At 46.1% G+C, this 23,401-nt stretch overlaps 1 protein-coding gene across 3 annotated transcripts in view; it reads right to left on the bottom strand.

Annotated features, from left to right (window-relative positions):
• The window catches only part of TGFB2 (transforming growth factor beta 2), a 79,199-nt gene extending 60,656 nt beyond the window's left edge, over nucleotides 1-18,543 (bottom strand). Inside the window, exons 1-2 of one of the 3 annotated variants that reach the window (XM_010974013.3) lie at nucleotides 16,764-18,543; nucleotides 2,398-2,481 (exon numbers count right to left, since the gene is read on the bottom strand). In XM_010974013.3, coding sequence (XP_010972315.1) covers nucleotides 2,398-2,481; nucleotides 16,764-17,109 — 430 coding nt within the window. In that variant the 5' untranslated portion in view covers nucleotides 17,110-18,543. The remainder of the gene's footprint in view (nucleotides 1-2,397; nucleotides 2,482-16,763) is intronic. The other 2 variants (XM_010974011.3, XM_010974012.3) reach the window with 2 other exon arrangements.
• Nucleotides 18,544-23,401: the final 4,858 nt, after the last annotated feature.

The raw sequence follows: 23,401 nt of genomic DNA, 5'->3' as shown, positions 1-23,401 counted from the left end.
GCGTCAGCACTGCCAGTCCAGCCATCAGGGTCAGGACGCGCTGTGATCAGCTAGGCCCAGGTTGCGGAGGGACTGAGAAAAGCCAGGGGCGCCACAGGTCCCACACACCCCGCGGCCGCTCCCAGCATCTCCTTGGAACGAGAGGCGGTTCACACAAGGTGACAGGGATGGCCCTTGAGCTGCTTGGCACAGGCCAGACTCCACTTAACGAGTGTTCAGAATCACACTCAGCATGGAGAAATTCACCCTGACCCTGGACGCCTGCCCCCTGGCATGTGCTCACTTACATTTTTACTCAATTACTATTTCTAAGAACAGAAACAAAAAAAAAAAAAAGAAAGAAAGAAAGAAAGAAAGAAAATGCAGAGCCCCACTGCTCAGCAGTCTTGCATGGAAGGTCTGGAAGGGTCCGTGGGGTTTGCTCACAGGCGCGGAGCTAGGTAGGGCCAGAGAGCCTCCCGTTGTCCGGGAAGCCGGGCATCTTTCTTTCTCCCCGGCCACACCCTCCGAGGCACTCCTGATTTTCCCAGACTTGGAGGAGCAGGGTGGGTTTCCAGAGGTTTTTTTTTTTTTAACCAAAGAAAGAGGGAAACTTGCAGGGATTCAGTGACCGAAAATAACCCCAAGTGAGAAGGCGGGTCTGAGAAGGGAAACCAGGCAAGGAACTAGGGTAGGCAGGCCTCTCAACTTGCTTACTGGGGAGGAAAAGATGAAAAGGAAATTAGCCCAAAGTAGTAGATAAGAGAAGTAGAAAATTAATAAGACAGGATTCCCAAGGGAAAGCAAAAGGAAGACCAAAAACAAAAAAAAAAAAAAAAAAGAAGGTGGTCTCTCTGGTGTGCTGGAGGGCCCAGGGCCAGACCTGAATTCAGATTCTGGTCATCAGTGAGCTTGGTGGCAGAGGACCAGGCATTTACCTCTCCAAGCCACAGTGTCCTGACAAGTGGGGGTCGTCCCCCTGGGCCTCCCTGACCGCCCAGCATGGGGCGGATGAGGATGACGGCCTTAAGTCCCAGGGACATAAGGGGAAGTCAACAAATGTTTTCCTTCTCTCATCCCCTTCCCTTGTCTTTTCCAAAAAGCTGGTGAGAAAAAAAAAAAATCAGACAATTAACTCCTGGGTTTAAACAGTGAAATAAAATACAAATTTAGAGATTAAAAACAAAAAACGAAAGTCCCGTATCGTCTATCACACAATAAGTAGCTTTAAAAGCACAGATTACACCGTTTACTCTTTTGATTCACATGGCAGCTTCCAGCCACTCTGACGCTTCCTAGATGAAAATAAATGTATATTCTCAATAAATCCTTTTTTTTTAAACCCCAGCTTAGGCCACTATAAACAAACTATTTCTTTTCTTGATTCCTTGACTCCTAAGAAGCAAGGTTAGGTCTGGTAAAGGGCACAGAAGGGGAACAGAGCGAACCAGACATCTGCTAGGCTAATAAAGACATTTCCTTTGTCCTTATGCGGGACCTCCACCGGTATTTAGAATCCATATAATACAAGCTTCCTCAGGGCCTCAAAAATGCGAGTGACCCAGTATCCGGACAGCAGTCCATCTTCTCCCTTCCTGACATGGATCAGGGACCACTGGGCCAGAGCTCTGGAGTGTCAGGGTCAGCTAAGACCTGGTCTTGTCTGTGGGCTCACTACCCAGCATACACTAAACGCTGGTACTTAATAAAAGTTGGCTGAATTTATGAATGTTCTAAATCAGAAAGGGGTGAGACCTCCGGCTTCGGTGGCCCCCAGCCTAACCTGTGGCCTTGGCCCTGACGAGTCTGCACCTGTTCTGATGGTCATGGCTAAGTGGTCTGAGCAAATGGCCAGCTCCCAGGTTCAGTCAGCTGACGCCTTGCCCACAACCCCATTTTCTCATGCAACCCAGAAATGGCAATTTGCAGGTGGCAAACCATGGCATCCGCATGACTTTCCCACAGGCCTCCCGCCAGAACTGCCAAGGAGAGAAAATCTCCCTCTCCCTTTCAGTTCAGTACCAGAGACATTAATTGAGCAATTGCTCTATGCCAGAAATAAGAACATGGATTCAAGGAAGACACCAAAAAAAGGACCCTTGACATCCTGGCCAGACTGTTCCACCCTCCAGAGAGCATCCTCCAAGGGGGCCAGGAGACGAATCTGTCCATCACCTGGTAACCCCAGGAGCACAGATCTCAGATACCCACAACCCACTGCGATCAAGTCATCATAGGACTTCAAAGCATTCATGAGTTTTTCTCATACAAACTCAGACTCCCAAACTGGCGGTCAGCTACAAGGCTGCACATCAGAATTCCACTTCGCCGCGGACAAGTTCCCCACAGGAGACACACACTCAAGATGGATTGCTATCTCTACATCAAATGAGGTATAAAGCAGACGAGTGTACTCACCAAGGTACCCACAGAGCACCTGGGGCTGTCTGGAGCACAAGCTGCCCACTGAGCCAGAGGGTGTTGTAACAACTGGGCAGACAGCTAGGAGTTTTAAAAAGCACAGTCATTAGCTATTTTACTGAGGAGACACCTCGTACAGAGCTACACAAAGATTCAACGCAGAAGAAGGACTCACTGAATGTACTTATTGTTCCCCCAGAACCTGAAGGTCCCTGCTACTCAGGGCCAGGGGACAAGGCCGTAAGGGTCTATGAGGGACTGTGGGTTCTAGCCCCAGATCTCCTGGCGTCCCTTCACTGGCAGTCAGGCTCCTGAGTTCAGGGTTCCCTTTAACATATTCTAGTGTTAAAACGACAGTGTGCAATTTACATACCGAAATGGTAAAATAAATACCTTGGCTTACATTAAGGAGGAACAGGGAAGGCCTTGACCTCTTTGACAAAAGACGGCCTTATCTACTAAGAGCGGTAACTGTTTTTCCATTTGTTTGGCCTCCATTTCAGTTTTCTTCAAGCCACCTGTCATGATTTCTAACCCGCACGTGAAAATTCCTTCTCCAATGATCAAAAATTCAAGTGTATGTTGGTTTGGGGCTGCTCGGCTATGGCTTAAAACTCTGGAGCTCCTTGGAATGGATTAAACATATCTGCCCTGGAAGTTATGACATCCTGAAATTCGGAACTTTCTTTAAAACAACAGCAGCAACTAGATCTCGTATATGGCCCACCACATTCTTAGGAGAGAAATTACACCCCAGACACCTCCAGGTGAAGAGAAAACATTGCTGAGTGCTCCAGGGCTGTCCTGTCTGTGGCACAGTCAGTAATAACTATCGGAATTTTGCGCGAGAGAATGTAGACGGACACTCCTGCTCTGTCACTGGGTTTCCTCGGGAAATCTTTTTGAACACGTGCCTTGATTCACCCAAGCCTCTGTTGCTATGAAATGAAGCTGACGTAATGCTGTCCCTGAAGGTTTTTAGAAGATTGCAATGAAACAGTCAAAAGAAACTGATGGATAAAAGAGATCAAGGGACATAATGCTAGGTATGTAACTTATCTGATAGATGAATCGCTGACTGCCTCCTAGGTCAGGCATGAATATGCTTTTTTCCCAACTCCTTGCATGAAATTTAAAACCCACCTGGCTCCCATTCACCTAAGGTGTGTTACCTGCCTTGCAAACTTCTTTGGACAAAAGAAAAAGGCCTTGAGGATGTCTGTCTGTCTGTCTGTCTGTCTTTCTATCTCTCTCTCCCAGATTTGTGCCTTTTATCTCTCAATTTGAAAACAGGTAAGGAAGACTTTTTCCGTGCCCTGTAACTCCCCATCTCCAACATTCCGCCCACTGATACGATCCTAGTGATGTGTTCTCACACCTGTGTGGATGACCCCTCCCAGTCGGGGGCCTCTTTAATTGAGACGCGGGACTCGGGCTGGGCCGCGTGGCGGGGGAGACGAGGGCCCTCCACGCAGGTCTTTGTAACACGCTGCTATCACGTTGCCACCACATGCCGTCGCCAGCTGACATCTGCTCACACATGTTCTCACCAATAAGCAACCATGTTGTTTATTTTTAGAGCCCTCTCCACAGACTCACAGCGAAGAAAATTCCCTCAAAATAACCCGTCAGCAAAGACAGGAAGCTACAGCCTGGGTATAAACTGTTTGTCACAGGATCAGCAAGTCAAACAAAGTCTTCTCGTTCATAGCTGACCTCTAAGAAGAGATGCTGCAAGTTATCTTAAAGAAAAATCTCAAGGACTATAACCAGAGGAAGGCAGGGGATGCAGAGGGCCGCTTGGTTAGCAGCACATTCTCTCCCAGCGATGGCCCTGTGCGTTTCTTGGGGGGACTTCACTCCTTTTCCTGGGAAACAGCACCTTCTTCAGGCCAGTGGATGTTGTGGTGCAGAAGAGGGACGATTCTATTACCGGAATCCAGTCCCTGCAATCGCCCCAGGTCGCCCAGGGCAAAGGAGGTCGGTGTGCGGACAAGGCAAGGTAACTACTGCCATTTGTAGTTTCCAACCAGCAGTCCTCAAGTGTGCACCTTAGGTTTACTTTCACTCTGCTATCAGGAGACAGTATTAAGATCCTTTCTTTCCTCCTCATCCTCTTTTTGTTGTTGTTGTTTGTTTGTTTTTAAGAAGGGCCAAAGGACAGGGTGCTCGGGTGCAGACTCAGTGCCTCAGAAGTTCAGACCATGAATTGGATGGAGATATAAGTGATGCTAACAGTGATGATTTAGGCCAAAGAAAGCAGCTTAGTTTTTTAAAAATCAATTTTCAACAATCTACGTGTTTGAAGTGGCACTGTGGTTTGGATAAATGTTTTCAGATCAATGAGGTTTGGGGTACCTGCGAAATGCTTTTTAAATGTGAAACGGTATGAAAACTCTGACACATCAACAATCTTAGAGAAATAATAACTTGTAGGGGTATTAGGCACGCCCTAATTGATAATGGGGGACTATGGCTCATATAGGTCATAAGATAGAATAAGTTTGGGCCTGAACATTTTGCATGGGTAATTTACAAAATAACTAAAAGACTATAAAAGTGTTAGGACTCATTTTTGCTCGTGATGGCACAGCCAAGAAATAAAGCAAAGAAACAAAAATGCAGTGTCTTCAGAAGGTGTTTCTGAACTACCTGCTTGAAAATCACCTGACCTTCTTGTCTAAATGCAGTTTTCTGGAGCTCACGTTAAAACTACTGAAATAATAAGGTGGCTGGAGGGTAGGGGACACAGGTTTGGGCATCGGCACATATGATAAGCACTACAGGTGATTCTTCTGCTCGGTGAAATTCAAGAACCACTGGTATAGGCTTTTGTGACTTACAGGTTAGAAAGACTTTTTATAAAATTTCCCTTGACCTCAAAACAACGCAACCAGGTGGATCTAGGAAAACCTATCCTCTCATAAGGGTGGCTCGTTACAAGAATGGTTTTATGTAGTATGAAAGTGTAGACAGAGATCAAGCCATGTTTGCTGCAATGATATCTTAAGGAAGAAGATTAAATGTCATTAAAAAATGCTCCAGTCACCTTCGTGCCAACTCAGTTCCTGCTTCGGCTGCTCTGCATCCCTGCACACAAACATCTCTCGTGATCCTAAAAATTCCCAAGGTGGGGACTATCAGTTCCTCCCAGCACTAGACTGTGAGTTTCTACTCTACTCAGAGAATTCCCAGCCATTGTTACTGAGAAAGGGCCAATGGCTGATCCCCAGTGTATAATGACTGGGGGTCAGCTTGGCTCAGACCCTCTTTCTAGTATCTGAGGACTACTGCCAAAAAGAATTAATGAAATTAGACATGACGCTATGCAGAGTTTCCTTCTTGATTTCTCTGACAGTGGAATTCTTCTGAAATCTGTCTCCCTCCAAGATACACCAGCACCCGTCATCTCGTTCTCTGGAGGAGAAAAGCGCAAGCTGGGTAGGTGGAACAGAGGCCGGCTCAGGACAAGGGTCACAGATCTGACCAGAGACTTCCATTAACACACTTAAGGGGGCGAGGGGTATAGCTCAGTGGTGGAGTGCGTGCCTAGCATGCATGAGGTCCTGGGTTCTGTCTCCAGTACCTCCACTAAAAAAAAAAAATTAAATACATAAATAAGCCTAATTATCTACCCCCCAAAAAAAATTTAAAAATAAAAAATAATTTAAAAAACCCTACACTTAACAACCTGAAGCTTAATACTACGAGGTACAAGTGAATGACTAAATTACTGCTCAGATCAAAATGACTATTCACAGACACACCTTAGGGTGAGAACTGCTGTCTTAGAACCAGAGGAGACAGCCATAGTTCACCTTTGGTTCTGTCTGGCTACTTCGGGTACAACTCCTACCTCTGTTTCTTTCTCCTTAGTTTCCAGAGCCCCAGATGCTAAAGTGTGAGCTTGGATATGGAGTCACTTCCCCCACAGTAAGCCCTGACCAGCCTCCAAGGGGGCAGTTCCTTTACCACATCATCCACCTTCTGCAAAGAAATGTCCTCAGTCTGTGATTTTCTTTTTTTTTCCCCTCCTTCTAAAGTAGAATCAGAATAAGTCATTCACTTTTTTTTTCTTTCTTTTTTTTTTTTTTTTTGGCCTTTCTCAGTCAGCAGCTTACTGTAAGAGTCTACTATAAAGCAAGCAGAAACGACTTCCATGGTATTATCATTACGAAATCAAAGCAGAAGTGAAAATGAGATTAAGTCAATGGATGTGGAAATAAATGACTGAATAAGAATGAACCACCTGCCCCGCGGAAGGAATGACCAAGTTACTGTTACATATGGTAGAGAAAGAATAACCCCTGATGAATTTGGTCTCAGAAGTGCTGAATTACCAAGTCTGAAATGAATCCAAAATTTAAAAAGTAGGCTGTATTTACCAGAAAGTTCCCATTTATGTGTTGGCAATAAGGACCATCTTAGTGCTCTTGAAATGCATGAAAAAAATACTGTTTGCTCTTTTAGACAGCGCTTCGTCAGAGATCTGCAAAGACCAATGCGTTTGTGATCGCTTCAGTGGCCTTCTCAAAACCAAACCTTGCATTCTGGTTCCCAGGATGAAATGACCAAGGAGGATTCTTACAACAGCCGAAAGTTATGAATGAACAGCGACTTGTGAGCTAGCCTGTGGAGACAGACGCGGTATTTGTCAGGGTGCTGTGGCTTAGATAGGGAAAGCCAAGTGAATGGAGCCACGGTCGAAGTCACATTTTTCCTTTTCTTCCATGAGAATGGAAGGATGCTACAGCCTTTCCTGAAACAAACCACAGCTCCAAAAAAAGCAGTCTTGCTCTCCAACAGCCTGACCCTCCCGTCAGAAACACCGTGTCTCTTCCTGCAAGGGATGTCCTGCTTGGTCACCACGGCCACGGAGGCTGCTGGGAAGGCCCGGGGGAAGAAGGGCGCTCTCTCTGTGAACAGAGACGCGGAACAGGCCGGCGTGAGAGCAAACAGCTGCCTGAGGAGGCTGGAAATGCATCTGAACTATTTTCAGAAGGTCTGGGCTTGGCAACATCCAGAAAGCATTTTCCATTTGCTTGAAGTTCCTCAAGTTGTTGTGATTAAAGGAACATCTAAGCCCCACATTTCTGACTTATCAGGCAGAACCAAATCCAAGCGCTCGTTTTTGAGAAGGAAGGGATGGGGCTGGTCCACAGGGAATAGATTTCTGGCCAGTGCAAGGCTTTCCTTCCTTCTAAGATGCTAGACCCAGTAAACTCCATTCCTCTTGGACAGCAGTGTTTTCTCACACCCAGGAAGTGGTTTCACTCAGTCGCCCCAGGAAAGCCAGGATGTGACTTCCCGCAGAGAGGGTCTTGCTGTGTGAACAGCGGCCCCGGGGCTAGTGTGGCCTCTCTTCTCTGATACCACCTCCCCAGTTTTCATTTCCTCTTCAAACCCTTTGCGATGGTGCCTCCTGACCACCTTCTCCCCTTCCTTCCATCCGTCTTCCTCTTGGAGACTTCTGCTCCCTACTGGCATGTTGTTGCCCAGGTCTGTTTTTCAATGAATCTCCTGACAGCAAAGAAACTGCTGTGGCGGATGCCCGGTCACAGAGGTCTTCCCGAGTCTAATCGTAGCCGCCTGACCTGGCTCAGCCCAGACTCCAAACATCCCAGCTTCCTTCTCAGCACAGACTCTCACCAGGGGGAGGTGATGAGACTGGGGACCTGGCAGGAGGGGCTGAACCAGCCCAGAAGACATCACCCAGAAGCCCCTTCTGCATGTTAGCCTTTGATGGATGACCCCCACCTTCACCCGCATCCCATCCTTTGGTCCTTCGTTGGATTTCAGCCTTTACGGCCCAGAAAGATTAAGAGGTGAGTGCTATGTGACACATGTGCATATCCAGAGAGATCAGTTAACACAATTCCAACTTTTTTTTTTCCTAAAATGTAATTGCCCTTTGAAACAACTGGTAACATCTTGTGATGACCAAAAAATAAAAAATAAAAACTGGATATTCGTGCACTGAGTATGCATAGCAAGACCCCGTGGCTGGAAGGACCGTGTGATGTGGACCTCCTGCTTCTGGTGCCAGCGGTGGATACTCCCAGCTTGAGCTCTTAAAGTTGACTAAGCAGAAGCATTTTCTGAGGCAGATACCATGTCCCAATTAATTTTATTTTCAGTGACTTTCTGGTACAGTACTCTGCTGTGTGCCCAAGGCCTGCCATTCTTCCGCCCCATGAAATTTAGGTGCTTTCACTGATTTTCCATATTTTTCATATTTTAATACTTCTAAAGTCCCAATCCTCGCTTAGCACATTACAATTAATTGGCAATGAGACTTCTTCCTCGGTGGCATCTGAAATAACGGTGCACCGTAAAATCAACGGTCTTTGAGATCAGGAATGAATGATAGCTGTCGTAAAAAGCCAGCCCAGGAAGTGCCAGGAGCGGCCACACTAGGCGTCTCTTTGACAAGCATCAAAAATCCCTTTGCCGCCCTGGGAAGCAGGTGTCATTTTCTTCATCGTTACAAGTGAAGAAACTGAGACCAGGTTAAGGGAAGGGGACTCGACCCGGCCACAAAGCCAGTGATGGCAGAGCCAAGATCTGAACTCAGCAGGAAGCAACCTAAATGTCAGCGGGGCAGCTGTAATAACGTGTGCTGAGAGCCAAGGGGCTACCAGGCGGAGGACCACGTTTCCTCGGGTGCGATTCCTTTCCATTCATTCTCCTCCTTTTACTCACTGGGTCCGTCTGGCTCTGAAGTCCGTGCTCATCACACAACACCATCTTGCCTGCCCCCCAGGAAATTAATTTTCCACAAGACAAAGACAAATCCCTATCCATCAAATGTATCCAAAATTTTGTGAAGAATACAGCTGCAGTTAAAGATCAAGACCAGGAGACTTGCTAAATCACAATTTTTACATCGACCAAGGGCAGAGATAAAAGCAGAACGTGCTAGAGGTAAGCAAAGAGACCCAGGGTTGTGTGAAAGGCTTCAAAAGTATATACCCTTCTGCAGGGAAAGAATGCAGAGCTTTTATGAAGGTAACTCCCGGTGGGAGGGGAGAGTCACCACCCTTTCTTGGCTGTTCTACATCGTTTCGCAAGAGGGCAAGGAAAGTCATGCTCTCCATTTCCTGGTCTCTGTTTAGGGTCACTATGATTTGTCGTAGCTAAAAGCCTTATTTTCAATAAGACATCACTGATAGAAATAGTTACATCCATGTCCTCATATGTCGCAGGGAGAATATTAGCATGGACCGTATAGGGTCACTTGTGGAATTAAATAACATGTAAAATATATAAAACGATGCTTGGCACCCAGTATGTACCCAAAGACAGGTAGCTTTCACCATCATCATCACTGCCATCATTTTCATTATTATATGCAAAACTGGAAACAAAAAAATGGATGGTTATGAGAAGCCTAGTGTTGCCTTCAGCACAGTGACATGATGCATGAGGCATGTTTTCCCTGATAGAGAAGGTGAGATTTCCTTCTCTGCACATCTCCTGGCCCTAATGCTTTGAACTCATGGACCCTTCCCTTATTCTCTAAAGGGAAATACTCATTCATTGATTGAGCATGGATTGAGCAAAACCAGTGTGCAGGAAGAATGCAGATACATCCGTGTTGGTTCCTGTTTCGAGGCAGCTGACCAACCAATGAAGAAGAAGACAGGTCAGAACACAGCTGGATTTTACCCACAGCAAAAGAAAAGAGGCGCTGAGAGAGAGATGGATATCAGTATTGTGGGCGTGCAGGGGAAGAGCTAATTAAATATGACTCGGAAAACCAAAGACGGTTTCATAAGGAGATGGCGCTGATTAAACCTCCAAAGATGTTTATAAAGGTGTTAAAAGATGGCTCTCCAAGTGGAAGAAACAACATAAACAAAGGCTTGGAGGCACGAAAATAAATGGCCTATTTGGGTAAAGGCAAAGAGGGTGATCTGGCTGGAGCTGTCTTCATGGGGAGAGGTGGGGAGAGCAAGGGGGAGGGACCAGACCCTGAAAAATCTTTGGTGCTCCGTAAGACATCTGAAATCTTACCAAGAAGCCTAAATGCTCAAGGTCTTCTTATATGAGGACTAGATATTGCCAAACATGGTGGATTCCCAAGCCTGCCAGTCTCAGTCGCCAGCCCCTTAAGTGGCAAAAGTCACCTAAGGACCGATCCAAGTGAGTCTGGGAAATAGATCCGCTGAGTGGAACTTAATAAAAAACGAATGAGACAGAGATCCCCAGACATCCCAGGCTGGTGGGTGTGATTCCCAGAGCATCACTTTTAATCACCTTTTAATATCTCTGAAATGCCTCTCTTTAATATCGCTTATAATCAATGGCACGTTAGAGTCAATTGTCAGGGATACTTCTCTCTTAGTGACACATAAAATAATGGTGCACCTGAGAAATCAATAGCGTTTGAGGTTCGATGATTAGTAGCTGCAGCACAGAGAAGGCACTACTGAGTGCCAGAAGCAGAAGCCGGGGTTCCGTTACACATCATGGTCCATCCCTGGCAACCCTAGGAAGCCAGCATCTTCCTCATCTTTGCAAATGAAGAAATGGAGGCCTGATTAAGTGAAGTTCACCGCCATACAGGCAGATGTTCCAGAACAGAGAAGAACAAGAAGGCAATTCAGAGACTGTAGGGAAGAGGTCAAGGGGGAGTTTTTTGCAGAGTTGAGGCCACCGTGCCAATCTGGGAAGCAAGGTGGTGGTCCCCGTGCAGTGTGGCTCAACCTCTGGCTCTCCAGAGGTTAGGAAAGAAATGAAGCAAATGGCAACCGCCCACCCAAACCCACCTGTGGTGGCAGCGGGATGCGAATTTCTCCCAAACAAATGACGGAAGCAAGCTTTTCAGTCTAAACAAAGCTGGCAAAGAATCCCTAGCATGTGATTCAATTTAAAATACCTGGGGAAGGTTGCATCTCTAGGTGAAAAACTATCTTTGTTTAAAGAACACTAAAAACAAAAGCATACCATATGGTTTCAAAATGACAATGGAAACATTTGTTTATCTCGGCCAGAGGCACATTTCATCTAGCTGTTCCGAATCTGCAAAGTGGATACACCCTTCGGCAGAAGGGCTGCCCAGGAGAGCAAGCACATCTGGCAAGTCCAAATCCTCTCTCCAGGATCCCTCAGGACCGGAAATGCTCCATCAAGAGAGCTGACGGGGCTGTTTCCAGAGCTCTTCCCTGCAGTCTCTCTGCTCACTTGCTTACCTTAATACTGAACCTGGAAAGGGGTGGGACTGGCGAGGAGACAGGAGTTCCTCCCGCTCCCCGACCCAGGGTCCCACCTCAGTGGTCAGCTCCCACACTTCTCCCAGGGCCAGGCTCTTCCAGTCTATTTCCCTAACCTTCTAAAAATGCAGCCTGAAGTGTGTTGTCATCTCTGGGCAAAAACCTAGGAGTCAGTGACCTCCTCCGTTCTAACCCAGATTGGATATGGGATCAACAATGAGTCATTAGTCCTTTTCTCACATCTCGGTTTCCTCTAGGAAAAATGATCTGTCATCCTTTCATATCTTTGTGTGAAAGATGTTGTGACTACATTAGATCAGCATCTTTTCACCAGGGAGAAGGCATCATTCAGAAAGTGCCACTCCTCGAGTAGACCCCAGGGGGCGCTGTGGAGACGCAGAGGGCTCCAGGAGCCTCTGCCAGGTCAAGTGGTCCCCCAGCCACCCCTCCAGCTTCCCAAAGCCTAGCCTCCATCAGATGGGGACTCCCCAGGAGCTGCCTGAAGCCGTCTGACCTCCCTTGGCAACAAAGATGGCCCAACTGCTCCAGTTATAAACACTATTTCTTTGAGGGCTTTTCCTAGTCTTTGAAAAGTAAAAGAAAGAAAAGAGGAAATCCTGGAAGAGAATGTGGCCTAAGTTAAATGTAACCACAATTAGGCACTAGAGTTAGTACAACTGATGATGCAATACAAGTGGGGGAGTGAAAGTTTGGTCTGTTGTGTAGTAATAACTCAATCACATCGTAAAAGTCAAGGGAAGGGGTTCAAGTCTGTCTTTTATTTCTCTCTCTCTCTCTGTGTGTCACACACCCAAACATAGAGAATATTAAAAAATAAAATCCTTATCACTTTGCTGTACACCTGAAACTAGCGCAGTATTGTAAATCAACTATAGTTCTACTGAAAAAGAAAGAAAAAAAACCCTGGACATAAAGCAAAAGTGCTACTATGTTCTGGCAATCACTAATATTTCTCCTCATTGGGCAACTGGCCAATCATCCCGTGCTGTGTGTAAAGAGAGACACATCCATGAATAGAATGTTAAGTCACATTCCCCCAAACCACAGTGCTGTTGATATTCATTCTCGATTCCACGATTTCACTTGGAAAATTACAGGGGAAATAGAAAAAGTGATGGCTTGGTATTAAATGTTTAACATTTATGTGAAAGTTACAAAGGAAACCTCACCATGATGTTGCAGGCTGTATATTTTGGTTTATCTAATTCGATATGATAGAATAAACCAACACGATTATTTACTTTCTTTAGCTGCTTAGCTTGGAGATTCCACTCTTTATTAACACGAACTGCTTATTTTCCTTGCAAGGAAAATCCAAGATAATTCCTCACTTCTTTTTTTCTCTGTTCTGACTAACATCACACAGCAGCTGACTGAAGTTAGCCAGTTACCGATGGGCGGGGCAACATCATTACTTAAGCTAAATGAATGGGAAGCTCTGCTGCCTCTAACTTAGGCACCTTAAGATACTCGTAATAAAGTGTACTCCATACAAAAAAGTCTAATTCATACTCTCAGTTATTTAAGATAACTTTCTGATTATCTTCCTGTTCAATTTTGATGTCCTTTTGATCCTAAAGATGCTTTATTTTTAAGTTGGTACTCTTGAAATGGCACTACTGGCAGAATTCAGTAACCCCAGATAAATGCCAGGGTCACCCTGGCTTCTCCACGTGGGCATTACTGACATTTGGGAATGGATCATTCTTCGATGGATGGGGGAAGGGTACCTGTCCCATGCATTCTAGGATGGTTAGCTCCATCCCTGGCCTCTCTTCACTAAATGCCAGTAGGGCCCCTTACTCGCAGCCATGACAACCAAAAATGACTCTAGACATTCCCAAACGTTCCCTGGGGGTAGGGGGTGCAGAGGGAGGTACAAAATCACCAGAATTAGAACCACAATACTACCTGATTTGTTAACAATGGAAAAGGGAGGGGAAAGAAAGAAAAGGCAACTTTTTGTCTCTTCCTTTTTTTGACTGACCAAGTTTCTATATACTTTAATTGTTTATCATGTGGATTCTTACTCTATTAAGTGGAATCACTCCTCCTAAATTTCTAGAGCCTGGTACAGTGTCTTTTGAACAGATGTGCCTTGAAGTTCAAACGGATTGTCCAAAGGACAAGAAGTCCACTAATTCCCACTGGATAAAGTATCCGTAAACCTTAGCATAACTCCACTTTGAGCCTTAAACTAACAGCATGTGAAAAGATCAATACGAATACATTTAAAACTAATCAGGCCCCTTCTTCAAATGTTGACACAGTATTATTTATATCCCATAAATACCTTCTTGACTAAAATTCATCCTAGGAGATTGGCACCTGGCCAGTTCTATTCATATTTACTGTATTTATATAGTACACTGGGCCAAGGATAATATTTAAGACAAAATATGCCTGAAGGCATATACAATATCTCTTATATTTTTACTTTTAAAACTCCGCATTGCTAAAAATATTTAGTCTGAACTCTATAAAATGTCCCACAATGGTCTGTCAACAATCTGTAATGATATATAGCTCATTGAATATAATTAGAGCATTTTTGTAATATTTGAGCTGAAGTCACTCCCTGAACGCTAATAAGTTGGTGGTAAAAAATGAACCAGTGATCTTTCCCATGCCTTCCTCTCTGGGGCTTATGACCCTCCCCGGATTCACTGCAAGAAATGACAGACATGCTCTCTCTCCACTGCCACTTCAGCGAGGACCGAGTTAAAAGGCAGAAAAGTCCTGAAGAGGTAAAGTTGGTATACAAGCCAATGCTGTACTTTCAATTTGCCCTTTAAAAATATGGTGGAGTGATTTTTTTTTCTTTTCTTCCTTTTTTTTGGAAGGGTTCACTATATTCCAGTAGAACTAGAAAGTGCTGGAAAATCAGTTAACCTACTTTCTATAAAATTATCCACAGTCCTAGCACAGTAGTATCAGACCTGCTCTGAATACAGCTTTCTGCTTCAAAACTTCCATATGGAACAAAAGGATTAAAAAGCTTGTATTCCTTGTAAGCAAACTGATAGTACCTATTTTATTCTGTAGTTGTCAGAGGGTTTCATTAATTTAGTACTTGAGAGTGAATGCGGAAGGAAATTCACACATGGAGCTTAGATGTCAACCTCTGAAATCCTAATAATTTGAGAATTTGTCCAGTTCGGTGATGATTATGATCCTGGGTTGGATCATCTCAGTTCTTTAGACTGAACAGTGCTTGAAAGATCAAAGAATCAACACCCTCTTGGGTAACTTGCTCTCTCCACACCTGTCTAATGAAGAGATCAGACCTCCTCTCGGCTATGAAAGTGCTGGTGGTTCATTAGAGCTTTTGCAGGTAAACGCTGAAGGGGTGGCTTGCTCAAGGTCTGTTGAACACCCTTGCAGTCTGCCCAAATTCCAGCAGAATTGATGCACGTGCTCGGGAAAGCAAGCTGACTTCACTCCCTGCTGGGTCTCAGTGATTCTGAATTAAATACAATGAATTTTCTTTCCTAATATTACCTTGGCTCCACCCCAGGTGGACCACTTTACTTCCCCAGGGGAATCACCAGGGGGGAGTGCCTTTATCACCACCGTTGATAAATACAGTGGATGATGCCATAATTACAATAACAAAATCATCCTGCTTGCCAGGATCTCCTGCCTCTGCTCGGCTCTGGAACAAGAGGTGGAGGCGTAGCAAAACAGAGGTCGCCAGGAAGGGGCTGGATTCTTCAGCCTGAGCTGTGAGACCATCAAAAACAAGACATGGCAAGTCATGGAACTAGGACTTGTCAAATTAACCATAAATGTTACAAAAGAAAGGCACCACCCTGCAATTAGAACCTCTAGGATAAAATTACCAGGATGGCCATACAATCTATGTAGGCAAGACACAGAGACTTTGTGAAGGCAGCCAGCAAGTATATAGGCCATGGAAAGGGGAGGAGAGAAATGGGCAACCAATGAAAAGTGCACGGCTTGGGATTTGGAATAGGAAAATGTTGGAGCTTTTTTTTTTTTTTCCCCCTTCTTCCTGGTATTTAACCCTCTCAGGTATCATTGGATGCTTCTTTTCTTTTCTTTTTAAGAACTTGGAAATAATTCTAAGCTAACTGTCCTCCTCCTTTCCCCCCAAGGAACTCCAGGATAAATCATTTCACTCCCATCGCTACTGTATGCCAGCTGGTTTTGAGGACACTGCCCTCAGAGAAGCCAGTTTAAAAAAAAAATCGGCTGTCTTCTATGCTGAGATTCAGGAATGCAGCGAAGTAATGCAGGAAGCCTATGAAAGGGCAGGGAGCACCGGGCTCGAGAGTGAGAAAGATAAACGATCAACACAGAAGGAAAAATGACCTGCCACACCGGCGGTTTTAAAAAGGCAGGTTTGAGTGAATTCTGAAAAAGTAACGTGAACTAAAAACCCTTTTGAAACATAGTCAGAAGCGAAGTTGTCCTTTCTACCTTTCCAGGTGAAATCAAAGGGGGACGTGGTGACAAGATCTCGCCTTGGGGGAATGTAAACACCTCGCTACGGCCATAGATTCAAGAATTGAGGGGCTGGAGGTAGGTTTTTCCGAGGGGTCTCCAAATCGGGTTTTGACTTGGCGATGCTGACATTTTCAGGGAGTTACAGACAATAGAGGAGGCTTGGGGAATCAGCTGATAGTTCGGCACGGAAAGGGGCGCCTTCCGGAGAGGCTAGTTTTGAGCCACTTTTTTTTTTAACCCTTCGTGCACCAGTTCGGCGGGCTCCACGCCAATCGGAGCAAAGAAAACAAACCCACCAAGGTTCCCCAGTTTAACTCTGCCCCAGGGAGCGCCTCTAGTTTGACAGAGGAGGGCTGACTCCTAGCTGGTGGCCGAGTCGAGAATTCCAGGGCAGAGAAAAAGAGAATTACGCCTTATAAAAGACGGGGGCGTTGGGGGAAGGGAAAAATGGAGAAAATAAAGTCGCAGGTCCACGTTTTAAAGCCTCACGTCCTCGGGCACACAGCTGGGAAGGAGGTGGGTGGGAAGGAGGACCCGAGGAGGAGAAAGAGTCAGCGGGGACCCGGAGAGGGAAGGGCGATCCCTGGAGTGGCTGAGGTTCTGGAAGCATCGGGCAGCGCTAAGCCCCGGGGAATGGGAGCGTGAAGCAGTACTTACTTTCCGAGGGGTAGAAGGGCGGCATGTCTATTTTGTAAACCTCCTTGGCGTAGTACTCCTCGTCGCTCCGCTCGCGCTCGCAGGCGGCCGCCCTCCGGCTCGCCTTCTCCTGGAGCAAGTCCCTGGTGCTGTTGTAGATGGAAATCACCTCCGGGGGGACCTCCTCGGGTTCGGGGTAGTCTTCTGGGGGGCTGGTGAGCTTCAGCTTGCTCAGGATCTGCCCGCGGATCGCCTCGATCCTCTTGCGCATGAACTGGTCCATGTCGAGCGTGCTGCAGGTAGACAGGCTGAGCGCGACCGTGACCAGATGCAGGATCAGAAAAGCGCTCAGCACACAGTAGTGCATTTTTTTAAAGGTGGAAAAAATTTTTTTAAAAAGTAAAAACAAGTAAGAAAAAAAAAAAGAAAACAACAACTCTCCAAGTACAGATCAGGTAGCTTTTTTTTTTTAATGCGAAACTTTTGCAAACAATCGAGAGTCAGTGTCCGAGAGAAAAAGGTATCTTGCTTGAATTCTTTTAAAAAGAAAAGGCAGGTCGTTCCCCAAGTGGAAATATTCATGCACGATGGGCAGGGGGAACCCTCACTTTGGGGAGTCAGAAAAAGTTTTCTTGGAGCGACGAGATGGGGAAAAAAGAGACGAGTGGCTATGAGGCAGAAATAAATTTAGGAGGAGGAAACGGAGTTCAGTGTGTCAGTTTCGGGTGCGGAGTGGCGGATCTGAACTCGGCTCCTCCGGCCAAAAGGGAAGAGATGAAAAGGTCCCGGGGCTGGCAGCTGGCGCGCCGGCGGGAGGGGCGCCGGGAGCGCTGTCAGGGGGGCCGCCGAGGCCGGCCGGCTCCAATTTAGATATTTAAAGAAGGAGCCGTGCGGCCCTGCCTTCCACTGCGGCGCTGAGCGCAGGAGCAGCAGCAGCTCCGGAGCGGAGAAGCGCACACGTGTGTGAGTGTGTGTGTGAGTGTGTGAGTGTGTGTGTGTGTGCGCGCGCGCGCCCTCGTGCGCGCGCTGGGGGGCGAGCCCGGCTCGCGGCGGGGACGCGGGAGCGCTCAGCGCGGCGCTCGGGCTGGATCGGGTCCGGCGGGGGCCGCGGGGACAGCGGAGGGAGGCGGCGAGGATCCTGCTCCCGGAGCTGCGCTCGGGGGCCGACACCCCGGCCGGCGCGCCGACCCGCCCGGTTACTCCACGTTGCTGCCGCCGCCGCCGCCGCCGCCGCCGCTGGCGAACGCGTCCAGCCTCCAGCTCCCTCCTTCTGCTCCTCCTTCTCCTCTCGCTCCAAACGCCAACCCGGCAACAGACGACCGGCTGCCGCCGCCGTTGCTTTCAGCCCCCGCGGACCGCAGCGGCAGCCCCGGGCCGCGCTGACTGGGGGGATTTATTCCTGGGGGGTTACGAGGGGGTTCCCTTGGACTCCCACCCTTTGCCACCCTCTCCTGGTTTCTCTCCCACTTGGACTTTCTCGCTTAGGGTAGGTAGGCACTTGGCAGCCTGCAGCCGTTCCTCTGCTGTCTCTTTCCTGCAGCCTGGCAGCCCCTCGGTTCGTCCCCGAATGGCTCTCTAGACCGTTATCCTAGGTTCTCCATCCCTTTCCCCTGGCCTCCTTCACTTGCTCTCTCCCTCGCTCTTCTCTGTGCGTGTCTCTCTCTCTGCCCCTCTCTCGGTCTCTCTGTATCTCTGTCTGCCTCTCTCCGTCTCCCTTCTTCTTCTCTCTCTCTCTCTCTCGTTGGGAGCTTCTGGAGCTCCCCTTGGAGCAAACCTTCCGCTGCCAGCAGATAACATCACGATCTTGCCTGGGAGGAGAGATTTATAAGTTCTCTCTGAACCACGTGTTTGCCTTCAACAAAGTGACGTGCTAGGATTACAGTCAGAAGTCCTCCCGTTTACTTAGACCACGAGCTCTCCCTGAACCGTTGAGGGGGTGTGGAAATGAGGACGGCGGCGGGGAAGGGAGCGAGGAGGTGGAGTGTGCGCCCTGACAACGGTGATTTATGGTATTTACTTTATATAGTCATTTTGGACCAGTCTGTTGAAGGACAAGCGATCAAGCCTCCCATTTTTACTTAGTGGGGCCCACTCGCAGCCTCCCAGATTAAATCACTTGCTCTAGAATGGAAGTCTTCCCTCCTGTATTGTACATACACACTTAAGGCAAATAAGCATCAAACAGTTGATTCTGGGCCAGGCCATTTTTTTTTCAGTCTGTACAATTTATACAAGAGACAGGGACCCAGCCTGGACCCCTGCATTCCCTACAAATAGAGAGTTCCCTCTACAAAATGTAGATAATTTAGCCCCCCATAGCAGTGGCGGGGGAGGGGGGTGTGTGTGTGCAAGGAGCCACCCTCTGCGGAAGCTGAGGGCAGGACAGGGAGAGGGCTTAAAGGCACCATCAGCACTGAAAGGGGAGGGGCTACAGGAGCAGCGCAGAGGCTGGGGACCCGGGGTCTGGGGGCACCAGAATGTGGCATCTGATATCAGTGTTAATGGGGAGGGGGTTCACAGCTGAAGGCACCACCGGTGGGCATGAGGGCTGCACCAGAACCTTAGAAATAGGGCGAGGGGGTGTGGGAAGGGTGGCTTCATGTCCTAGGAACCCGGAAGTCCAGTGTGGACAACACAGAGGAAGCCCTGAGACGGGTCTTCCACAGTCTAAGATCCACCGCCTACCTTTTTAGTGGAATCATTTTCTGAGATTCCACACCACTGTTCCGGTACCTCTATCTTAAAGTTTATCTTTTTATGGATCTTAAAGCTTATCTTATTATGGTTTGTTGTTGACAGTTGATTCCTCCATTTGATTGAACTGCTGAAAACAGAGCTCTATCTTTTGTACCTAGAGAATAAAGTATATTTATTTTACTGTTTGAATGAATGGATATCTTTTTAATTCACTGCCTAAGTCACGTCTTGATATGCCTTTCTCTTCAGCTTCTTCCCCAGCTAGACTTGAGCAACTAACTTCATTCTTTCCACAGCATACATCCAGGAAGCTGGAATTTTCAGTGTTTGATGTCTACAGTTGTACGCTACCCAGAACTTGACATTTTCTATTTCAACCTAGTCCAAATGAAAGGAATACAAAAATAATTCTTGCCCCTGTTCACTTTTCCTTTTTTCTTTTCCTTTTACCTTTAGTTACTCAAAGTCAACATTTTCATTTCATCATGACTGTACCCATACTGACTAGACAGATGATTTAAACTGGAAAGTGTTGAGTTTTCCCCTAAACTCAAAGCCACTATATTATTCCCCAGTTCAGATGTTCCTTTTATTACAGAAAAGTCACAAGGAACTTTAACTTACAGAATTTACACTTTACATGTGTATAGGACCTATATCATTAGTAACTAGAGGGCTAACTGGTTTAACAGCAATAGCTAACACATAGCACACTTAGTAATGTGAGGCAGATGGGTAGGTGTGTGTATGTGTGTGTGTGTGTGTGTATATATATATATATATATACACTATATATATATATATATATATAGATATAGTCATTTAATCTTCACAACACTGTAAAGTAGGTATTATTATTATCACCTCTATTTTGCAAGGGAGGAGACTGCAGTGCAGAGAGGTTTAGTACCTTGGTCCAGACCATAGTCTTCAGCAGAGCTGGATTTTGCAATTGGGACCCATTGTCTATATTCTCACCCACGATGTATTTCTGAGAAGCACTGGTACCAGAATATGTCTGACGAATGGGGATTCTTGGTGCAGTTAAGTTTGGGAGATACTGGGTACCCTATTGTTCTTTTACAGATTCACAGTTCCCATCATGATGTTAAAGGCTCTGACAATCATCCAGAGCATAAACCTGTTTCTCTTTTTTAACCCAGCATACTCTGAACTTCCTTGAATGTGGAATTTTTCTCTATTAAAACACATTAGAAAACTCTGGAATAAAGGAATTGTTCCAATCCACTTGTGAATAATTCTGAAAATTATGTGTAAATCAGCATTAGCACCTTCCTTTCCTTGAGGCCAGTTTCAGATTGAAGCTACTTGGAAGGAGTCAGATAACCAGCTCCAATTCCAAGAGCCAACGCAAAACATGATCCAGAGGGGCTACCTGCGGGGCTGGTACTTTCAAGTTGTTATCCCTTTGAGTTCAGCTTGAGAACAGCAACCATCCAGCTATACACAAAGGAAACAAAGTGACCATTCCTACACCTGGGGCAATTCTAGAATGGAAAGCAGGAGCTGCGAACTAGAGCCACGGAGAGAAGATGCGGCTTTGGAACACGGCTGGTGAACTTTGTCTCCACACTCCGCTCAGGACGCAGGCTCAGCCTCACTGCAGCCACACACCTCTGACTACCTTCTTGAGATAAATGCAAACACACCTGAAGGTAAGTGGATTCAGATTAGAGAGTGGATAGAGCAGCAAAAGTCCATGTTACATCACTTCGAGGAAAACCACCTAAGCCATACAACCTTGTGACAAGCAACCCCTTCCAATGGAACCATACACACTTTGTCCATAATATTCAGTTTGCTGAATAGTTACTGCTTATTTTACAAGCTCTTAGACTCCCGGCCTACTCATGAGAGGCTACTTAAAATTTCCCCAAAGTCCAGGGAGGCAGGACAGGGGAGGGGTGGGTAAAGTCTCCCACTATGACTGAGGGCAGTAATGTGAGTGCAGCAGGAGGGGAGGGGAGCCCTTTCTACCTCTGTGGTGGGCGGTCCTTCAAAGATGTAATGGGTGAGACTTCAAGAGCTGTCTCGCTGGTTTCCCATAGCCATCTGGTGGGAAAAGGGTATTTAACCCACGTAGACCGTCTTGAGTTTCCCAAGGAGGCAGGCTCCGGAGGCGGGTTTTCCTGGATTCAAATTTCTGTCACTTTCTGGCTTTGTGATCCCAGCTGAGATACCCAGACACTTTGTGTTTGTTTCTTCATCTATGAAATGGGGATAACACATAGTACCAACAACATAAGGTGATCGTGAGGATTAAATTACACAAGGTACCAAGAGAGCATGTAACACAGCCTGGCCCTGAGCATGTGCTCCTGAAATGTCACCTACCATTTTTGTACCCTCTGGCATCTCCATTTTTGTCAGCTCTTTCTCAGATATAAATAGAATGAAGCAGCCAGGGAAGATGCGAGTAAGAATTGGTCTCATGGTTAAGCCTCCTAGCAGTTTCTGTAAGTCCATGTTCATTGTGATTTTAACAATTGTGATATTTTGCCCCCAGTAATTGTACTGAAGAAAATACATTTTTGGTGAATAGAACTCTAAATGATTATCACAGTCCAGTTAAGTCCAAATTCAAGTTAAAGTTCTTATTATGTAACACCCTAAAATGGGATATGCTTTGTTTTCCAGATCAGACAGGTAGAGAGCATAGCTGTTTTGACTGCTAGGGCTTCTCTGCTCATTCAAGGGTCTGTTCACTTAACTATTGCGGAGTTCCTACAAGGGGCTAAACAAATGTTTGATATCAAAACGACGACTCATCCTTGTCCTGGAGTTTTGCCCTCAAGGATCCCAGCCAAGAGTCTGTGATCTAATAGTCCTTCCTAACTCTGATGAAAAGAATAACTTCATCTGTAACAATTTTGGAAGTTTTCCACAATAGTTTCAAGCATTAAAAACCAGGAGGTGGGGAAAAGAAATACGGAACTCCTGTAACTAATTATATTTTACTCTAAAAGCTAATGTTTGATAAACGCAAAATAGGGTAACTTAATGTGAAAATATATCAAAAACCTTTTAATTTCTTATAATTTTGTCTCTGATCCCACAATTCAAAACCAATGTTTGGTCCATAATAGTTTTTGTCTCCTGTTCTGTGTGCATTTCTAGAGATACAAGTTTCTGCTCTCAGAATAATGAAATGGAGAGGTGAGTAATTTCCCCAGGAAAAAAAATGATCCAATTATTGTTTCCATTCTGTATCTGTAGGTTTATCTAAGAAAGAAGTGATGAGGAACAAAGGAAGTGGGGAGAAGGACTGAAAGAGAAGATCAGAGGTGGGAAAAGATGAAGGGATGAACTCAAGAGGCAGGGACAAGAGTGGAATGTATCACAGGTAGTGAGGTTTTAAAGAGAGAAGTGCCTCACACTTTGATGATACACTGTGGGAACGTGTATCCTGCCCTTTGGAATTGTGATTCGTGGATGGATTATTGCTGGTGGCTTCCTTCCGTCTCTACATTTTCAGCTCCATGAGACGTCTGACATGGGGTGACCTCCAGAGGCCTGGGGACTCACTCCCAAGGCTTTCTGAAATCCGCCAGAGCCTCTGTTTTCTCACCCTTGGTGAAATTCAGCCACTAAAATAGCACTTGGTGACCGATATAAATAAACAGCATTTAGTGATGGATATAAATACATGAACATTATGGGAACAGTTGTCATCCCGTAAAATATGGATATGTGCTTAATGAAATCTAATGCTGATAAAAAGAAGCCAGTGGCAGAGTTGACCTTAGTTCTTAGGGCTGGGTTTGACACTTGTCCTTACAGAATGTCTCCCACTTCGCTTATCCCACCACCCCAGCAGTCCGCAGACACTTCACAAAGCAAGAAGCCAGAATTAGGTTGCTGGGGAGACAGGAAGAGAGAGAAGTACTAACATAGTAAAAATTAAAAGATGAGGAAGGAAAAGAAGCAGCAAATGATGAGAC

The sequence above is a fragment of the Camelus bactrianus genome, chromosome 23, assembly GCF_048773025.1.
Source record: "Camelus bactrianus isolate YW-2024 breed Bactrian camel chromosome 23, ASM4877302v1, whole genome shotgun sequence".
NCBI lineage: Eukaryota > Metazoa > Chordata > Mammalia > Artiodactyla > Camelidae > Camelus > Camelus bactrianus.
The sequence above is the reverse complement of the archived record's forward strand: the minus strand, read 5'-3'. Positions and strand labels throughout refer to the sequence as shown.